This window comes from Chaetura pelagica, unplaced genomic scaffold (genome assembly GCF_000747805.2).
Source record: "Chaetura pelagica isolate M959 unplaced genomic scaffold, ChaPel_1.0 scaffold437, whole genome shotgun sequence".
NCBI lineage: Eukaryota > Metazoa > Chordata > Aves > Apodiformes > Apodidae > Chaetura > Chaetura pelagica.
Window position 1 is genome coordinate 127,519 of NW_009953914.1, and position 18,488 is coordinate 146,006.

General features: G+C 45.9%; 1 protein-coding gene across 1 annotated transcript in view; it reads left to right on the forward strand.

Moving 5' to 3' along the window:
• The window catches only part of DOT1L (DOT1-like histone H3K79 methyltransferase), a 59,802-nt gene that overhangs the window by 13,487 nt on the left and 27,827 nt on the right, over positions 1 to 18,488 (forward strand). The window contains exons 7-10 of the mRNA XM_010001495.1: positions 1,314 to 1,376; positions 11,609 to 11,664; positions 14,467 to 14,546; positions 15,982 to 16,050. Of these exons, the coding sequence (XP_009999797.1) occupies positions 1,314 to 1,376; positions 11,609 to 11,664; positions 14,467 to 14,546; positions 15,982 to 16,050 (268 nt within the window). The remainder of the gene's footprint in view (positions 1 to 1,313; positions 1,377 to 11,608; positions 11,665 to 14,466; positions 14,547 to 15,981; positions 16,051 to 18,488) is intronic.

Below are 18,488 nucleotides of genomic sequence, written 5' to 3' on the forward strand. Positions count from 1 at the left end.
ACCTCCTAATTTGGGCCCTCTTATATGTGGAGTCAAATCTTAAAGATCAGGAGTTTTTCTTAGTCTTCCGAGACATGTGAATTTCATTTTCAAATGTGTTGGGTGGGGTGTGGACCTTCACTGCCCCTCTAAAGTAGTGACTTGTGCTGGATATTGTCCATTTATGTAGATGGGGACAAGATTTTGTGAATCATGGAATGGTTTGGGTTGGAAGGGACCTTAAAGTCCCAACCCCCCTGCATGGGCAGGGACACCTCCCACCAGCCCAGGCTGCTCCAAGCCCCATCCAACCTGCCATTCAACACTGCCAGGGATGGGGCAGCCACAGCTTCCCTGGGCAACCTGGGCCAGGCTCTCACCACCCTCACACTCCACAATTCCCTCCTCATGTCTCACCTCAATCTCCCTCTGCCAGTTTTCATCCCTCCCCCCTTGTCCTCTCCCTCCCTGCCCTTGTCCCAAGTCCCTCCCCAGCTTTCCTGGAGCCCCTTCAGGCACTGGAAGGTTCTCTAACCTTCCAGGGTCTCACCACCCTCACACTCAATAATTTCATTCTCATGTCTCACCTTAATCTTCCTCTTCCAGTTTTAATCTCTCACCCTTTGTCCTCTTGCTACAAGCCCTTGTCCTAAGTCCCTTTCCAGCTTTCCTGTGGGCAGTGTGGAGATACATGGTTGTAAGACACCAACCTATTTTGACATATGGGACTTTTGGTTCTTTTCCCCTATATTTGGGCCATGAAAAAGTGGTGCCATCTACCAGCTTGGTTGGCAGCAGCCTCCATCCTCTGCAGCCCTGATCTGTTCAGGTGTAGCTTGAAGCAGGTTGCTCTGCCAGGAGCAATGCTCCTGTGATGCTTTGCCTGTTGCTTTCTGCATTTTCATTCACCCCAGCTGACCTCTCTCTATCCTGTGTGTTCCTTTGCTCTCTGGGTTCAGACTGGCTCCCCAGTGCCTCCTACTCACCCAGGGATTATGCACCACACCACAAGTAGCTACTTAAGGCTGTGCCATTTTTGGTGCTGAGCAGCCTCAACTCAGATTGTCTTGCTTGTGACATGTCACTTGGGTCAAAAAGGGAGGAGAGAAGATGCCAGATTTGATTTGGTGCTGGTGAAGCAGAAGTGTTTTTAAGGAAATTAAACCACAATACTTCTCTGCCTGCCTATCCTTTGAGTGTCAATGGCAAAAAATTCTAAACCAACCAAAAAAATAAGTGGGTGGGAGCCAATGAACACTGTTAGAACTGCACCTCCTGTTCCTGGTAACTTGATAAATCCTAATAGATGGTTTTGTTTTTCTTTCCTCCTCTAGACGATGGACAGAGAGTTCAGAAAGTGGATGAAATGGTATGGGAAAAAACATGCAGAATACACAGTGAGTGAAATTCAACTGCAAAGCTTTGTGATCCATGCTGATGTACAGAATTTGCAAACTCCTCTTCAGCCTTTCACCAGCCAAGCAGCAATATGAGTCATACCTGCTGCCTGGCTTTTACCTGGATCCTGAGGATGGTGTTCTCCAAAATATCCTCCCAGGGCCCTCTTTTTGTCTTGCCTGACATGTGCTGTGGTGGTATTTGGAGCACTTCCAGGTCTTTTCAGAAGCTCTTGGAAGACTAATTCTTCTAAAATGTCATTTTAACTGGGGCTGCCACATGTCATCTCTTTGTGTTAAATCTCCTTTTACTGTTTTGTTTTTTTTTCCCCCCTCTCCATGGTGTGGAGGTTCTGTTGGGTAATGAAAGTGGCAGCTCCTCCTTGGGTTTCTGAAACAAAAGCTGCAGCTTTGGTTCTGCAGGCAGGTGAAGGTGGGGTCACCTGGGAGGGGTGGTGGAGGGGTTTCAGCCCAGGGGAGGATGGGGTTGGAGTTCTGGATCAATGCCAGTGCTGTGAGATTAGAGCAGGCAACTCCAGGACCAATTAATGGGTTAGATGCTTTGTAGTTGGAGGTAAGGGGTGGGGGTGTGGGCTCAGGAAGGTTTGTGGGTGGTTAATGCTGACTTGGAAAGGATTGGAATTAGGTGCTTTGAGGGTAGAACAAGAGCAGGAGGAGTAAATGGGTCATCACAGGGTACTTCCCTCCTTGGGGCCAGGGACATGTCTTTTCCCTTCCTGTAAATGTTACTTAATCATTGTGGCTGTTTTCCACTCTGTAATGACAGGGTGAAGCATGTGCAGTCCTACACTAACTGGTGTCATTCCTTCCCTTTGTCCTTTTCTCCCTCCTCTTAAATATAACTAAGAAAATCTACTCCCTAGTTAATCACTTTCCAGTGAGGAAATGTGTGTAATCATAGCACAACAGGAACCCACTGGGACTTTTGGAAATGGATGTGTGTGCTTCTCCTGCAACTTCCCTGTGGGCATGGAAGAGGCTGGATGGATCAGCAAGTTTGCTGATGGTACCAAACTTGGAAGGGGTGGTGACACTCCAGAGGGCTGTGCTGCCATCCATGGACCTGGACAGGCTGGAGAGCTGGGCAGGGAGGAACCTCATGAGGTTCAACAAGGGCAAGTGTAGGATCCTGCACCTTGGGAGGGAGAACCCCAAGCACCAATATAGGTTAGGGGTGGACCTGCTGGGAAGCAGTTCTGAGGAGAAGGATCAGGAGGTCCTGGTAGATAGTAAATGTTCCTGAGCCAGCAAAGTGCCCTTGTGGCCAAGAAGGTCAATGGAATCCTGGGGTGCATAAGGAAGAGTGTGGCCAGGAGGTCAAGGGAGGTCACTGTCCCCCTCTGCTCTGCCCTGGTGAGGACTCCTCTGGAGAACTGGGTCCAGTTCTGGGCTCCCCAGTTCAAGAGAAACAGGGAACTGCTGGAGAGAGTCCAGGGGAGGGCAACAAAGATGACTGGGTGACTGGAGCATCTCCCTGATGAGGAAAGGCTGAGAGAGCCTGGAGAGGAGAAGGCTGAGGGGAGACCTTATTTATGCCTGTGAGTATCTCAGGGTGGGTGCAGGAGGATGGAGCCAGACTCAGCCCAGTAGTTCCCAGTGACAGGACAAGGGGCCATGGGCACAAACTGGAACATGGGAAGTTCCATTGAAAGATGAGGAAAAACTTCTTGACTGTGAGGGAGCCAGAGCCTTGGGACAGGCTGCCCAGGGAGGGTGTGGAGTCCCCTTCTCTGGAGATACTCAAGACCCCCCTGGATGCAGCCCTGGGTGATGTGCTCTGGGTGATCCTGCTTGAGCAGGGGGGTTGGACTGGATGATCTTCAGAGGTCCTTTCCAGCTCTGACAGTTCTGTAATTCTATTGCTCCTTAAGTTCCCAGAGAAGTTGGGTCCCTCTTTCCTGCTCAGAAGTTGCAGTTAATAACCTGCCCTGCAGCTGAAGCGTGAGCAAGTGTTTGGGGAACTCCTTCATTCTCCTTTTGTTCAGAGCCATTATTGCTGTGCTACTGGGATGCTTGGAACCACCCAGCTCTCAGCCTTCCAGCAGGGTGGGATCAAATGGCAGGTTGTGGAGGGCCAGCCTTTATTTCCCAGTTTTCTGTGTCTCCTGGGATCCCTGGTGCTCTTTAGAGGGTTTATCTTGTCATGAAGGATGCTACAGCTCTCTCTTCAGGAAGCAGGCAGGAGAAGGTGCCAGTGCCACCTGCCTCTGTGCACTTTCTTCCTGAAATGCCTTGGCTGTGTTGCTGATTTTCTTCAGAGGGATCCTGGGCCTGCTGTGGGACTAGTTTGCTGCAGGATTGATATCAGGCTGCTAACTCTTTCCTGCTGTGGAAACACTGGGAATGCTTTACTTTTCATGAAGTGGCCATATGGCATTTTTCCATTGTGTCACCCAGCTGGCATGACATGAAAGGAATTGGTGCTGAAGATACTCTGCTTATGAGCTGGGTGATTTAAAGAATAGGGTAGGAACTTGGACTCAGAGATTGAAAGCATATTGATTGCTGGAGGCAGCCAGCATTTCCATCTTGTGCATTCCAAGTGACAGAGTCTGGTGCTGTATTGAAACAAAGCCACTTGTTTTGGGTGGTTTTTGTTGGGTTTTGTTGTGTTTCTTTGCTAGGTTCTCAGGCTTTTATAGCTCTGCTTTCTGCAAAGGGTTTGGAGGAAAAATTCTGTCTCAAGTGTGCAGTTCTGGGAAGAGCTGAACACTTGCAGCTCTTCTTCTCTTAAGGAAAATTGGTTTCCTCTCACCTTGTGTCCTGGTTTGAGCCAGGATGAAGTCAGTTTCCTTTTTACTTTTCAGTTAAAAGAAAAGTAGCTTCATCCTGACTCAAACCAGGACACCTTCTCATGGTGATGCTTGAAGATAATATTAATGTTTTACATGTAGACACACAGGGCAGGTTTAATTGAGTTTTTATTGCTTCATCAACATCCCAGGCTTACATTTGTTTTTGCCAACCTGTTTTCTTTAGTGAATGCTTAGACAGTGTCTTCTGCAGGTGAGTGTCATTAAACAGAGAGCAAACTTGTCTCCTAATGCAGCTAGAAAACACTGGGAAGAAAAAGATCTTTCTGGAAAATAACTTTGTCCCTGCAAAATGCTGAGTGGAGTCTCAAAATTCCAAATGCTGGAGACAAAATTAAGCACCAAGTGAAACAGGCTGTCATCAGCAGAGCTGAAATTGTGAATTCCACTCTCATGTTTTAGGCAGTCATATGAAAAAAAACAAATATTTTGAGAAGAATAAAGTGGTGGAGGAGGGAAGCTTGGCAGAAGTTCAGTGGGTGGAAGTCTCAGATCCCACCTGCAGCTTTGTCTGAATAATGTGGATGGTGGTTTTGACTTCATGCATGTAACAGCTGCCTTGCTGGAAAAGGAAAAAATGTGGTACTCGAGGCAGCAATAAATCCTGGAGTGGGGCCTGCAGGGTTGTGGGGTTTTTGTGTTGTGTTTTTTTCTGTTGTTTTTGTTGTTTGTTTTTTTTTTTTTTAGCAGCCAAGAGTCTCGGATAATTAGGTTTCCAATATAAATGGATTTTTGATTTCTCACTGAAAAGTCATCTGCTGCTTGTCTTAAGTCTTGCCTTTTAGCTAAGAGTGGTTTGTGAGGCAACAGTTGCTTGTCCTTACTAGATCTGTGACCATCAGATTCACTTCTTTATCTTCCTCACCAGAATATCCTTATTACTGCTGGAGGTTCTCAGCTTGGACACATGAATTCTTAAGAGTAAGGTGCAGTGGAAATATTTAAAATAAACTCTGGTTACCCATTCTAGGGGGCTTGGATCTACATGATCTTCAAGGTCCCTTCCAACCCAAACCATTCAAAGATTCTATGACCATGGAATGGTTTGGGTTGGAGGGACCTTAAAGCTCATCCAGTCCCAACCCCCCTGCATGGGCAGGGACACCTCCACCAGCCCAGGCTGCTCCAAGCCCCATCCAACCTGCCCTTCAACACTGCCAGGGATGGGGCAGCCACAGCTTCCCTGGGCAACCTGGGCCAGGCTCTCACCACGTTCTTGATTAAAAAAAAAGTCTCTTTTGAGAAATGGTTCCATACAAAACAGGCAGAGTCACATACATGCAGTTCTTTTCAGTAAAACAAAACACAATTGTGTAGACACTTTCAGATGATCATTGCATGTTGAGCTTCTCCAGGAGCTAGTGGCAAAGTGACCTGAGTTGGATGCTTGATGCTCCTGCAGAGATACAGCTGCTAGAAATGGGTCATGGCTGCAGTTCTGGGGTTGGAAGCTCCATTTGGCATGAGAGGAGTGGAAGGAAGGTTCCTTCCTCATACCCACGCTCATCATACCTTGGCTTGTAAGTCTCCTGATCACCAGCTAGTGTAGGTAATTGTATCTCATAATCCTGTTTAATTAACTGAGTTTCATTTTCAATGACAGGCTCTTCAATCTCGTGATTGTAGTTGGGGAAAAAAAACAACTCCAAGAGAGTCACACTAATATAACACTCTCTAACTTCAGATAAGAATCTTTCTTGGTTTTTCTATTCAACTGGGATGTTTCAACTTGCTATAAATATTTACATCCCTGTGCTACAGTTGTTTAGATTCAGTTGCCCCTCAACTTCTGTGATGTCTAATTCCTAATCTTTTAGGGATGATCTTATTCTTTCCTAGTCTTCTCTTTTGCATTCAGAGACAATGAATTCTAGGGCTTTTTATCATCATCATTAGCTGTTCCAGCTTTTTGGACTAGAGTGTCCTACTTCCAACACATCTCCCTTTGTTTCAGCTCCTTTTATCTTCTCCTTTTTCTTCCCATGGAACTCAGAAGTTTCCAAGATCAGCCTTGCCCCATTCTTTTCAAGAAAACTTGTGTCTGAAGGAAACAGGAGACTCTTCTAAGGTCATTAGGCCTAGATAATTAGAGAGTCTTTCTCAGGGAATTCCTGCACATGTGCAGTCATCAAATTAAAAAGCACTGTTGCAATTAAGAGGCAGATGGGTTTTCATGGTTTCTAACTGTCAATATCCTCATGTGGCCTCCAAATCTGAGCCATCTCCAGGTATCTGGGGCACAGGGCTGAGATTGCCATGGAGCAGAAAGTGCTTCAGTGTTCTTCCTAGGCTACCCTTGAAGCAAGTTTTCAGTGTGTCCTCAGTGCCTACTACCTGTTGTACTTTTCTACTAGGGGAAGGAATTCTTCCACTCATAGCTCAGAGTAGGTCTCTGCAAGCCAAGTTGGTGGTGGCTGCATTTTAAACACTGGATTTCTGCTGAGGGCAAGGGTTTGGTTTGGTTTTGTTTACTCAGGGTTATTCTCACAGAATACCTTCCCCTGTTCCACTCAAGCTGGTTCTGACAGTAGGTGTAAATCCATCTAAAAATCTTCAAAAGAAGTGCAGGAACACACAGGGCAGTGTTGCTAAAGGCTGGGATTTTGGCTGGATCCACATTTGAGTGCTCAGAGGGAAACACCAGTAGCTTCTGATCCTGAAGATGCTCCGTGGTTCACCCTGGGGATTAGAGGTGATTATTGTTGTGCATAAATCAGTGGAAACCTGGCATCTGGAAGCTTGCAGGCTTGTCTCTGGGTTTAGGGTGTCCTGTCTGGCTTATTTTCTTGGAAACCTCTGTTCTGAGCAGAAGCAGAGTGATCTGTGTAGGAGTTTCACTGCCTCTTGTTGTCTGATCCCAGCTGCTGGTTTGTGGGACTGACATCACCTGTCCTGAAAAATTTCCACTGCTGAACAGAACCCTGGAGCTGAGGAAAGGGCAGGATATCTGCCTGTCCCTGATGGTTTTGAACTCCTCATTGCAGCAGGGAAACTCGATGTTTTGGTATTTGAAAAAGCCTCCAAAACGTCCCCCGTGGCTTTGAAATGATGCCACGTTTTGGAGGCCTGGATTCATGCCTCCAGTTATTTTTGAAAAGAACAGGAACCTAAAAATAACCATGTGTACTTTTCCAGGCAGAAATGACTGGTTTTTGGGAGCCAACTGCTTGCATGGAGGCTGCTGGAATGAGACATCCTGCCTGTGAATTGATGGCTTTGTGGAGCTGGGCAGAGACTCCCAGCCCTGCTCTGGGGTGAGGATGGAGCCTCCTCCTGCCACAAGGGCTTGACCTTCATCAACTGTTGCTCTGCAACGTGATGAACACCCAGGCACTGGAGTGCACCTCTGGGTGCTTCCCCCAGGCACTGACCTACCTGTTTTCTTCAAGTTACAGTGATCAGGTGCCATTGAGCCTGTTTCTCTGCACTTTCTGTAGAGCAAATTTATGTTTGGGAAACCTGAATAAAACCCTGTTTTGGTTTCTAAATTAAGAAACAATGCAGGCTGGCAGCTCTCTGAAGAGGATTTCACTGAGCTAATTATCCTTTTAGATAAAGCAGGTCTTCTGCATTGTCTAATCAGATGAAAATATCTGCATTACAGATGGTCCCTTCCATTCATTATTCACTAAGGAGATTAAGTTTCGCAGAGAGAGGAGGAACACGAGGGGGGTGGGGACACTGGTGGGAAGAGATTGAGTGCATCCCCAGAGCTGTCACTGCTGCTTTTTGCACCATCTCCCTGCATGACATTAAAGGGCCATGATTTTCTGCTGGTTTAGCTGCTGCAGCCCTTGGCCAGGAGTTACTGTCAACTGGAATTTCCTTACCAGTTCTTGGTTTGCTCTCAAAATGATTGTAAACCACAAAGTTGACTGGGACTTTGGGAAATTCTGCTGGATTCCCAGTGTCAGTGGCTGGGGAAGGCCCTGCTTTCCTCCATCTATTGAATCATAGAATGGTTAAGATTGGAAGGGACCTCAAAAATCATCAGGATCCAACCTCTCTGCTTGGGCAGGGACACCTCCCACCAGCCCAGGTTGCTCCAAGCCCCATCCAACCTGCCCTTCAACACTGCCAGGGATGGGGCAGCCACAGCTTCCCTGGGCAACATTTAACTGTGCCCTACTACCCTCATGGTGCAGAATTTCTTCCTAATATCTAACCTAAATCTCCCCTCTTCCAGTTGAAACCCATCACCCCTTGTCCTATCACTGCTGAAAAGCCCCTCCCCAGCTTTCCTGGAGCCCCTTCAGGCCCTGGAAGCTGCTCTAAGGTCTCCCTGGAGCCTTCTCTTCTCCAGGCTGAACACCCCAACTCTCCCAGCCTGTCTCCAGAGCAGAGCTGCTCCAGCCCTCCCATCATCTCTGTGGCCTCCTCTGGCCTCTCTCCAGCAGCTCCATGTCCTTCTTGTGTCCTGAGGGCTGTCCTCAGTGCTCCAGGTTCAGTCTCACTTTTTAGGCCATCATTCATTGCTCGCTTTTCCTCTGGTACAGCAGGTGAAGAAACTGGTCATCAAGGACAGTCAATCAGGCAGCTCTTGTCCTCTGATCAGAATGCAGCAAATCACTGGTTCAGGAATCACTGTCTTGCTTCCAGAGGGGAAAAAATAACCAATTTTCTCCCAACCACACTTGACCATCTGCTTATTTCTGTACTCCAGTATTTTTCCTGGTGATAATTTTTCCCTCAACTGTTGGCTAAGAATGACCCAGGGTAGCATTATAATACAAAAATAACCCTATTGACACAGGACTGGGCTTCATTTGAATTGTAATGTGGCCTCTACCTTCTGAAGTAGACAGGGGGAAATGTGTGTTCAGCCTCCATGTGTTATGAAAACTAGAGATTTTGGTTCCTGACCACACAGGCAGGACCAACCTATAGAGTAACTTGATCCAAGTAAAGTGTAACAGCCACTTACTTAGCTTAGATTTCAGGACCTTTATGTGAAGCTTAGTATTTCAAAATAGTTTTATGTTACACTGGGTCTTTGTTCCTTCACTAGATTATGGCTTTATAATTATGCTTCTTTATTTCTCAAATGTTTTTCTTTCTCCTGTCTCTATGAAAACCTCATGTAGACATCAGAAATTCAGTGGTGGGGAGGACTCCAGTGTAGAAGCCGACTTGCAAAAATTGGTATAAAATCAATAGAGTTGCCTTGCATGTGGATTTCCTTCTGTTTGGTCTTGGTTACTCGACCATGAAACTAGAAACAAGAACAGATAAGACTTGGAGACAAATTATCTCTTAAAAATTTAGAGGTGATCTTGATTCACAAACAGAGCAGACAGAGCTCCAGAAAATGCTTCTGTAAATGAGGAGGGAAAGACTCAGTTCCCTTTAGAACTGTTCTGATGCTGCATTGAGTTTCTCCTTTCGGTTTTAGGAGTCCCTCGTGATGTGGTAGGTTGGATCTCTCTGAGTTCAGTCTCCCAACTTACACTTTGTTTTTGCTGTAGTGGGGATATCAAAACATGCACCTCCCCCAGCAGGTAGTAATTCTGTTCTAAAATCTTATCTCAGCCCAGCTCTTTGGTGGAACAGAGAGTTCTGACTCACACTAGCTGTTCTAACCTCCTGTTTTCAGCACGTTTAGCTTCTAATACTCAAGTCTCTCAGCCAAGTTCTTGATCTGTTGCCCAAGAACCCTTGATGTTCACTTTTCTCAGCCCTGTTCCACAGTGTGTAGCAGTAGAGCATTTGGACTTCTTTTTTGGCTTTTTTTTCCCTCCCAAGAAGCATTCCCACTCCTGTTGGCAACTGTGGCTTTGTCCTTCATGAGGACTCTGACAGGTTTACCCCCTTTGTCCTCCCTTCTGTGGCTCCAAGTGGCATCAGGCTGCTCTGCTGGGAAGAGGAAGCCACTGGGAAGGACACCAGGCTCTGGTGCTTCACTGAGACAGGCATCCTACCTCAGCTGGTGAGGTCTGGAAGTAGCTGGAGTGTGTTTGCATTGCAGGGCAGGCACTTCTGTTGGAGTTGGCACTAAATGGGGGGAAGTGCTGGGATGTGAAATGTTCCCTTCTTTCCATACAAAGGAATTTATGCAGGAAAAGCTTCAGCAGTCCCTGCAGTCACTGTCATTGCTTTGGTGTTCTGAGGTTCTGATCAAAGCCATCATCTTACTTGCCCCTTCAAAGTGTGTCATAATTAATCATGATGCTTATTATTGCTTATTATTTTTATTATTGCTTATTCTTTTTTCTCTCCTCCTGCTTTCCTCCCCCACCCCTCCTCCTGCCTTCCTCGTGGCACAGCCAACCAGCATGGCCTGTAGGTCCTTCTCATTTCAAAAGGATGACTAAGAAAACATTAATCTGTGGAAAAGCTGGGTGATTGTGGGTATCAACCTGGGACTTGATGTGGTTTCATCAGAAAGGCACTTTATAAGTCACTGAAGTCATAACTAATTATTTTCAAATGAGGCCTTTATGTTACTTGGTTTCCAACTTGAAAGTGTTTGAAACATTCAAGATTTTTAGTTAGTGCCACAAAAGTCAGATGCTTGTCTGTCTGTTGCAGCAAGAGCATGAATTACAAGCTGATGTTTCCAGCAAGTGCTAAATCTCTTTGCTCTGGTTCTAGCCCTGCTAAGAGGGCTGAGAGAACCACAGGGGTCAGCAGGGACTTGAGGAGGCATCTGCTGATGGCTTCTAGTACAGGTGCTGCATGGCACTGCAGGCTTCTCCATGGAGCACAACCTTCAGAGGGCATTGGTGGTGCCTGGAGACCCTTTGCCATTCATCCTGTGGCAGGTGAAGGGTGGGAGCAGAGAGGGAGGCACCTCCACGACCCAAGGAATGGGCAGAGCCAGATGCTGAACTCTGGGTACTTTGTCTCCTCAGCATTCCCTAAAGACTTGATTGAATCATGGAATGGTTTGGCTTGGAAAGGATCTTAAAGATCATCCAGATCCAACCCCCCTGCATGGGCAGGGACACCTCCCACCAGCCCAGGCTGCTCCAAGCCCCATCCAACCTGCCCTTCAACACTGCCAGGGATGGGGCAGCCACAGCTTCCCTGGGCAACCTGGGCCCGGCTCTCACCACCCTCACACTCCACAATTTCCTCCTCATGTCTCCCCTCAATCTCCCTCTCCCAGTTTTCATCCATCCCCCCTTGTCCTCTCCCTCCCTGCCCTTGTCCCAAGTCCCTCCCCAGCTTTCCTGGAGCCCCTTCAGGCACTGGAAGGTGCTCTAAGGTCCCTGGAGCCTTCTCTTCTCCAGGCTGAACACCCCAGCTCTGCTCCTGTGGCCCTGTTTGTAGTAATTGTCACAGAGTTGGTGCAGTCATTTGGCCTTCTCTGAAGGAAAAGGGGTACAGGGCAGAAATGAACAATATTAACTCTTGTGTGTGTGTTTTTGTTTGTATTCTTTGTCTTTTTTTTTTAAGCTGGAAAGAGGTGACTTCCTCTCAGAAGAATGGAGAGAGAGAATTGCAAACACAAGGTACAGTACAGCAGTTGAATGCTGCTTTATGAACTGAATATTTGGGAGTTTGTATAATGGAAATTGGGAGGCTGGCCAACTTTTTATATAGAATTTCCATAGCAAATCCCAAAGTCTATCTGCCAGCTTTCATACTGGCCTCTTTAGATCCTGTTTTCTGCCTAGAAGAATGGGTTTAAAATGGGTGTCCCATGATATTACATTCAAGGGTGGATCCAAGATAAATTCTGCTTATAGAGAGAAGCAGAAACCTCTGTTTGTTTTGCATATCCATGTAATTCATGGCAGTGATTCTGGCAAAATACAAGTTATTTTGGGTGTTGGTGCTACAGCCAGGCTCACTTTGCATTAAACAAAAAAACCAAAAGCATAAGACCCAAGTGAGTCTGTTCTAACTTAAATTGGGAATTCAGTGGAGCTGATTGTCCTGGAGATTTATTTCTGGGGAGATCTGTGCAGAGGGTTTGACTTCTTTCTGATGGTAGCAAGAAGAGAGGAAATTTGTTTAAAGCAAGAGAATATTCTTCTGTATTTGAAAAGGCTTTGCATGCTTTCAGCCTTATGGACAGAAGAAAAAAGTCTTTGTTTTTTTCTGTGACCTTCTGGGTCACCCTGTTAACGTGGGGAAATGGAAGACATTTGTCAAAAAAGGACTTCTCTGAAAGCCTTCAGTATTCTGGCAACTTCTGGATTGCTTCCAGGACACTGTTTGAAGTGCCATCAAGAAGGCAACTGCCAGGCTGATGATTTTGACATTAGGATGTACCTCAGTGAAACTTTTGGAGGTGCCTTTTGGTTCGTGGACAGACTCATCCCAATCCTGCAGCACAGTGGGGTTTTGAATCATTGCTATTCCAAATTCTCCCTCCTCTGCTGTCTGTGCAGCTTCTTTTGGAATCAATTTATTTATTTTTAGCTGAAGTACATCTAACTGCCTGTAGAAAAGCTGGTAGATGTTTCTTCTGTGTGGTGTGCAGCTGATTGTGCCTTCTGATCCACAGCCCCCTTGCTCTCCTGATATAGAAATGCCAGAAAAGTCACTTTTCCCCCCCCCAAACTGTTGGGTGCTTGTGTTCTGAGTGTTCCAGCTGCTCAGTGTCTGCTCTAAGGAGACTGCAGATTGTCTGATCAATTCCCATTGGAGTTACCCAATCTTGGAGACTTAAGTTGAAGTGTCACCCTGAGCCTGGGTTCTGGGTGTGTTTGTCCCAGACATGCCAGCGAGCTGGGCAGCACCAGCATTCCTGGTGGTGCCTCCACTTGTGGCTTCCCAGTAGGTGCAGAAAAGAGGGCTGAACTCAAGCTGGACTGGGGGCTCCTGTGCTTCTCTCCTGTGCCAGAATGAACACTAAAAAAAATATCTCTTTGGCAAACTGTGCCTTTTTCCCTTCCTCTCCTGGATGGTTTCTCCTCCCATGAACGTGCTTGGCTGTTTTGCAAGGCCTCTTTCTTGGCACATGGTGGGAAGGAGAAGGAAGAAACCCCTGCTAACCTTACTTGCCAGGCAGGGTTTCCCAGATTTCCAAGAGCAAGGCATAGCAATAACTTCTTTTTTTCTTGGTGTATAAACATATTTTTTCATCTGTGGTTTTTAATAGCTTTGGCTGCTGCTTTTAAACTCGGTGTCCGTGTTGAACACGTTTCATGAACGTGTTTCATGTGTGGAGGCACTGGGAGGGGAGTTTTCAAACACACTTCTTGCACAGAAATCAGATTTTCATGTTGAAACAACAAGCCAGAAGAGCTTAAACAGTTTCTGTGTGCAGGGTGCTCAAGGGCTTCCAAGAGATGTTGAGGGCTCTTGTTGCACACTGGTAGGAAACAGGCACCAGGGACCATCAGACCAGGCTCTTAAAAATAAAGAGAACATTTATTTTTTAATCTGTGCCATCTTCTATATCTTCCCCAAACATTTTAATCACTTGAGTGATTCTACCTTTGTGCAAGTTTCTTTGTTTCCATATGACTGGGTTTGTTGTTTTTTGTTTTGTTTTTTTCCAGGAACAAAACCCCCTTATTTGATTTCCTAATGCAGAAAGATGCAAATCCTCTGTTGTGGTTTTAGGGTGAATTTGCTGGGTTTAAGGCAGAAAACATGCAGAGAGATTTCAGCTGTCTTTTTGCATAATGGGGGAATTTGGGTCTAGAAGAGCAAGCTTCCTTTGGTACTTTGCTGTGATGTTTTAAATGCATGTGAAGAAGTAATGGGATGAGTAACAGTGCTGAGAGATTTCAACTCTTTTTTGCATAATGGGGGAATTTGGAGCTAGAAGAGAAAATCTGTTTTGATATTTTGGTGTAATATTTTAAATATTTCAATATTTGAAGTGTGTAACATGGACGAGGGGAAGTAATGGGTGGAAATGTGTGTCTGTTGGGTTGGAGCTTTGCTTTTCAGGGGGGGTTGACTCCTGTGTGGTGGTAGTTGCTGTGTTGGTGGTTGGTCTCACCGTGGCAGAGGGGGGGAAAACACTCAGTGCTTTGTTTTATGTTGAAACTTGGGGTGCAAAACTCAAGCTGTGTGCTGAGAGGAGCTGGTGGAGCAGGAGGCCTTAAAAATCTAAGCATGTGGGCAGTGTCTGTGGATGCTAAAGGCAAGGGACTGTTCTGTGTCACCAGGCAAACCAGTGTTTTGTTTGATGGCCACAGCTGCACAGGCAGGGACAAGCAGGAGCTTTTAGTTTCATCATTGGCTGTCAAGGTTGAACACAACTGTCAGTTGTGGCTGGGGGGATTGTTGTGTGTCTGTACTTGGGTGCCATTTCCCTGTCCCTCTTCATTAACTTGGCCATTATCTTGCAGTGTTATTTTTGTGAATAACTTTGCCTTTGGTCCTGAGGTGGATCACCAGCTGAAGGAGCGATTTGCGAACATGAAGGAAGGTAACAAGTCCAACTTCAGACCTTTACTCCTTTTGTTTCCCTGCTTCCTGGGGGAGCTGGTGATGGGAAGGGCTTAGAGCCACCAGAAACCAACTTGGTGGGTTTCATTCTGTGCCTGGTGAGCATCTGTGGTTATTCCTTGGGCTTTACTTCCCATTTTCATAGAATTGTGGAATGGTTTGGGTTGGAAGGGACCTTAAAGATCATCAGGTTCCAACCCCCCCCGCTAAGAGCAGGGACACCTCCCACCAGACCAGGCTGCACAAGCCTCATTTTTAGTATCAGCCCTGCTCTACCTGGTTTCTTGGAGGTAGCTCTGCAGGTGAAGCTCCTGGTGGGGCCCTGTTGAGTTGGGAGGAACTGCTGGTCCTTTAACTGGAGCCAACAAAACAGGCAGTGACCAAGCCCAGAGCTTGCTGCCTGCATAGGCAGGGCTTTCCATGCCAGTTTCTATCATAGATACAGCTGGAATTCTGAATTCAGTTACTGGAATCCTGCATTTAAAGTTGTCACATTTAGTACTGGATGTTAACTAATCACTAGTTAACTAGTGACAGTGATGACAGTGGGGACACTTGGCTTCTTGAGCACTGCAGGCACAGGGGATGCCCAGTGACCCCTCTGTGGCCCTTCCCTCCCCCAAGAGGTCTTTATCTTTTGTCTTAACTGCTTGGATAAGTAGCCATCTTAGTTGGTTATGGCAGAAATTACAAATATAAGTATGTCTGAGAATAAAAATGTCTGGCATGAGCAAAGAAGCTGCAGCTCCCCACTCTGCAGCTATGTGCTGATCTAAATGATGTGACTTTTGGGCTCTGCTGCAAAACATAAACACCCAAATTTAACTTCATTTTACTAGTTGATCTGTGATGAGTTGTTTTTTTTTTAACTTTTGCTCAGTGGTGACTTGGGAGAAGGTTCCTTGGGTGGCAAGGTGAGGAGGGGAAGGTTCAAGAGCTCTTTACAAGATGAAGACACCTTGGTTCTCATCCCAGGAGGTGCTCAGGCTCTGTGCCTTGGGCTGGATGACCACAAATAGCTCTGAAATAGAGATGAGTGTTTAGAAAAAAAAAGAGCTTTGGGGGTTTATGTATAAAGACACTAAATAGGAATGAGATAGAGATGTTCCTAATTGAAATTTATATAGATTGCCACTGGGAATTCATGTGCTCCTTTCTTGTTAAGTGTTTTAAGATCTGTCATTTTAAAGTGATCCTTGAGGTGTCACCTCATTGCTAGTGGGACTAACAGACTGACTTTCTTGGATGCTGTCAGAATGAACTTTAAGTCATTTTTAAACTGTTTTTAATGATATACAAGTGGTAGTTTTATTAGGGCTGCTCTTCAGGGCTCTGTGCTGAGTTATATTTAATAAGGAGTCATTTCTGGAAGCAAAGGTGGTAGCTGAATTTGTCTTTTTTGTTCTTTTTTCCAGGTGGGAGAATTGTGTCCTCAAAACCTTTTGCACCTCTAAATTTTAGAATTAACAGTCGAAACTTGAGTGGTATGATTTGCCTTTTCTATTTTTCATTACAATTCTGGGGTATTCATTCTATGAATGTGTCTGTGGTGGGTTTTTGTTGCTCTTTTAAGAGTTGTGGAAGTAACTAGAAAAACGCTGTGGTGTTGTTATAGGGTAAGGGCTGAAGTGATGAGTATTGGGAATCAAACAAACAAAACCCCACCCAAAGCTAGAACAAATAGACACTCTTCTTGTGGGGTTCATCCTGCTGTGTTAAGTTGTCTTTAATGTCATAGAATCATGGAATGGTTTGGGTTGGAAGAGACCTTAAAGAATATCAGGTTCTAACCCCCCTTGCTTGGGCAGGGACACCTCCCAGCAGCCCAGGCTGCTCCAAGCCCCATCCAACCTGCCCTTCAACACTGCCAGGGATGGGGCAGCCACAGCTTCCCTGGGCAACCTGGGCCAGGCTCTCACCACCCTCACACTCCACAATTCCCTCCTCATGTCTCACCTCAATCTCCCTCTGCCAGTTTTCATCCATCCCCCCTTGTCCTCTCCCTCCCTGCCTTTGTCCCAAGTCCCTCCCCAGCTTTCCTGGAGCCCCTTCAGGCCCTGGAAGCTGCTCTAAGGTCTCCCTGGAGCCTTCTCTTCTCCAGGCTGAACACCCCAGCTGTCCCAGGTCTTCATATAGACCTGCTCCATGTCACTGTTTCCTGGGCTGGGCATGGGTTATAACTGAAGAAAAATAAGGTGTTTCCAGCATGATTCATTTCTTTCACTGCTGCTTTCTGCAGTGAGTAACTTTCCTGTAGATTTCTTCCTCCCTGGTTAAGTTTGAACAAGTAAATCCCAGCAGTCAGGATTTATAAGGCTTAGAAGCTGAAATGCTCAACTCTGAGTGCTGTGTTCTGTGCTCTACATGGATCAAACAGACCTATCCCATGAACACCCACTTGCTGTTTTATTGCCAGCAGTTTTGTTGGTTTTTTTTTCTCCTCTGAACACAGCAGACTTGATGTTTGCCAGTGTTGTCCTTTGCAACTGCAGTTTAGTGAGGTTTTGAGATTGCTGACACCCCATCTTGTTGCTTTTTTGCTTCTGCCCTTTATTTCAATTTTTATTGTTGACATTTTTCAAGTAGAAGAATGAGCCAGGATGGGGTTTACACACAGTTACTGTGTGCTGTGCAAAATACTCCCTACATTTAAAATACACCTTGTGCAAACATGACAAGTCAGGTTCTGGGTTAGAGAAGCTGTGTTTTCTGTTTCTGGGCTGACACTCATGGTTAAACTGCATTTCAAGAAGAGTAATTTGAATTGTTTGGGAGTTATTTTTACTGAGGTTGTACTGGACATCCAAACCTGCCCTTTTCCTTCCTGTTTGAGAAGTTTTTCTGTGGCAGCTGATTGTGTGGGACCTTAGGAACATTGTGCCATGCCTTGCCAATCCTTTGTAGACTTGAAAAGAAATGGAACAAAAGGCAGGAAGGTCCTCCTGGGAATCCTTAAACCTCCAGAGAGCTGGGATCAGCCTGTCAGTTTGCTAATAAGACAAAGAGCACCTGAGCAAAGCCTGGACCTCTTTTACAGCACACTGGGACTGGATGAAATACAAGAAGGTCCTTCTGAGGTTCCAGTTAGACCTGCCTACATAAATACATTTATTTTTGCCCCTCAAGCCTTGCCTGACCACTTCATTCTCTCTCTCTTTGCTAGGTTTGGGAGGCTGCAGGTATTAAAAACATGGTGGGGAGGCAAAGGGGCCAAGCTGTGGCACTTCTTTCACCTCATGTAAAACTCATTATGACCATGAGTTCAGCCAGTTCTCTTTCATCCCAGTGTGGATCTATTGGGGAGGTTTTCTGGAAGGCTGAAGTTTTCTTTATCTACTGTTATTTAATGCTTAATGTGGATGTTGATGTTAAAACACACAGATAGCTAATTGGGTGAATGAGATTGCTTAGCATGAGAACAGATAATAGTTTCCACTGAAAGGAAACTCCTCCAGGGATTCAGATACAAGATCCTGAAAGGAAGCTACCTTTGCTTGCTACAGGGAGGGACAACTGTGGGAATCAGCTTTAGGTCTTAGCCCCATTCTGGAACTATCCTGTATTTGAGAAATAACAATATCAGCTGAACACACATGGGATGTGCAAGTCCTGGGACTTGCTTCAGTCTTAATGGCCTGTTTTAAGTGACATTTCCAGGGAAATGTCACCCACTTAGAGCTCTTGGCATCCCATGTGGCATCCAGTGTGGCCAGTATCCTTCCCAGGCAAAGGAGGTGATTCCCCTCTGCTCTAATAACTTTATGCTGCTGCCCTACAAATTTACTTTATTATTCAGTAGTGTTTTTCTGTCCCCAAGTATGATTTGAGTCACGTGGCTTGCCTGTCTATCTAGTGTTTTGATCTAAAATATGAGCAGTTAAATAACTTTTTAAAATACAGAGGAAAAGATGAAGCTTTAAGC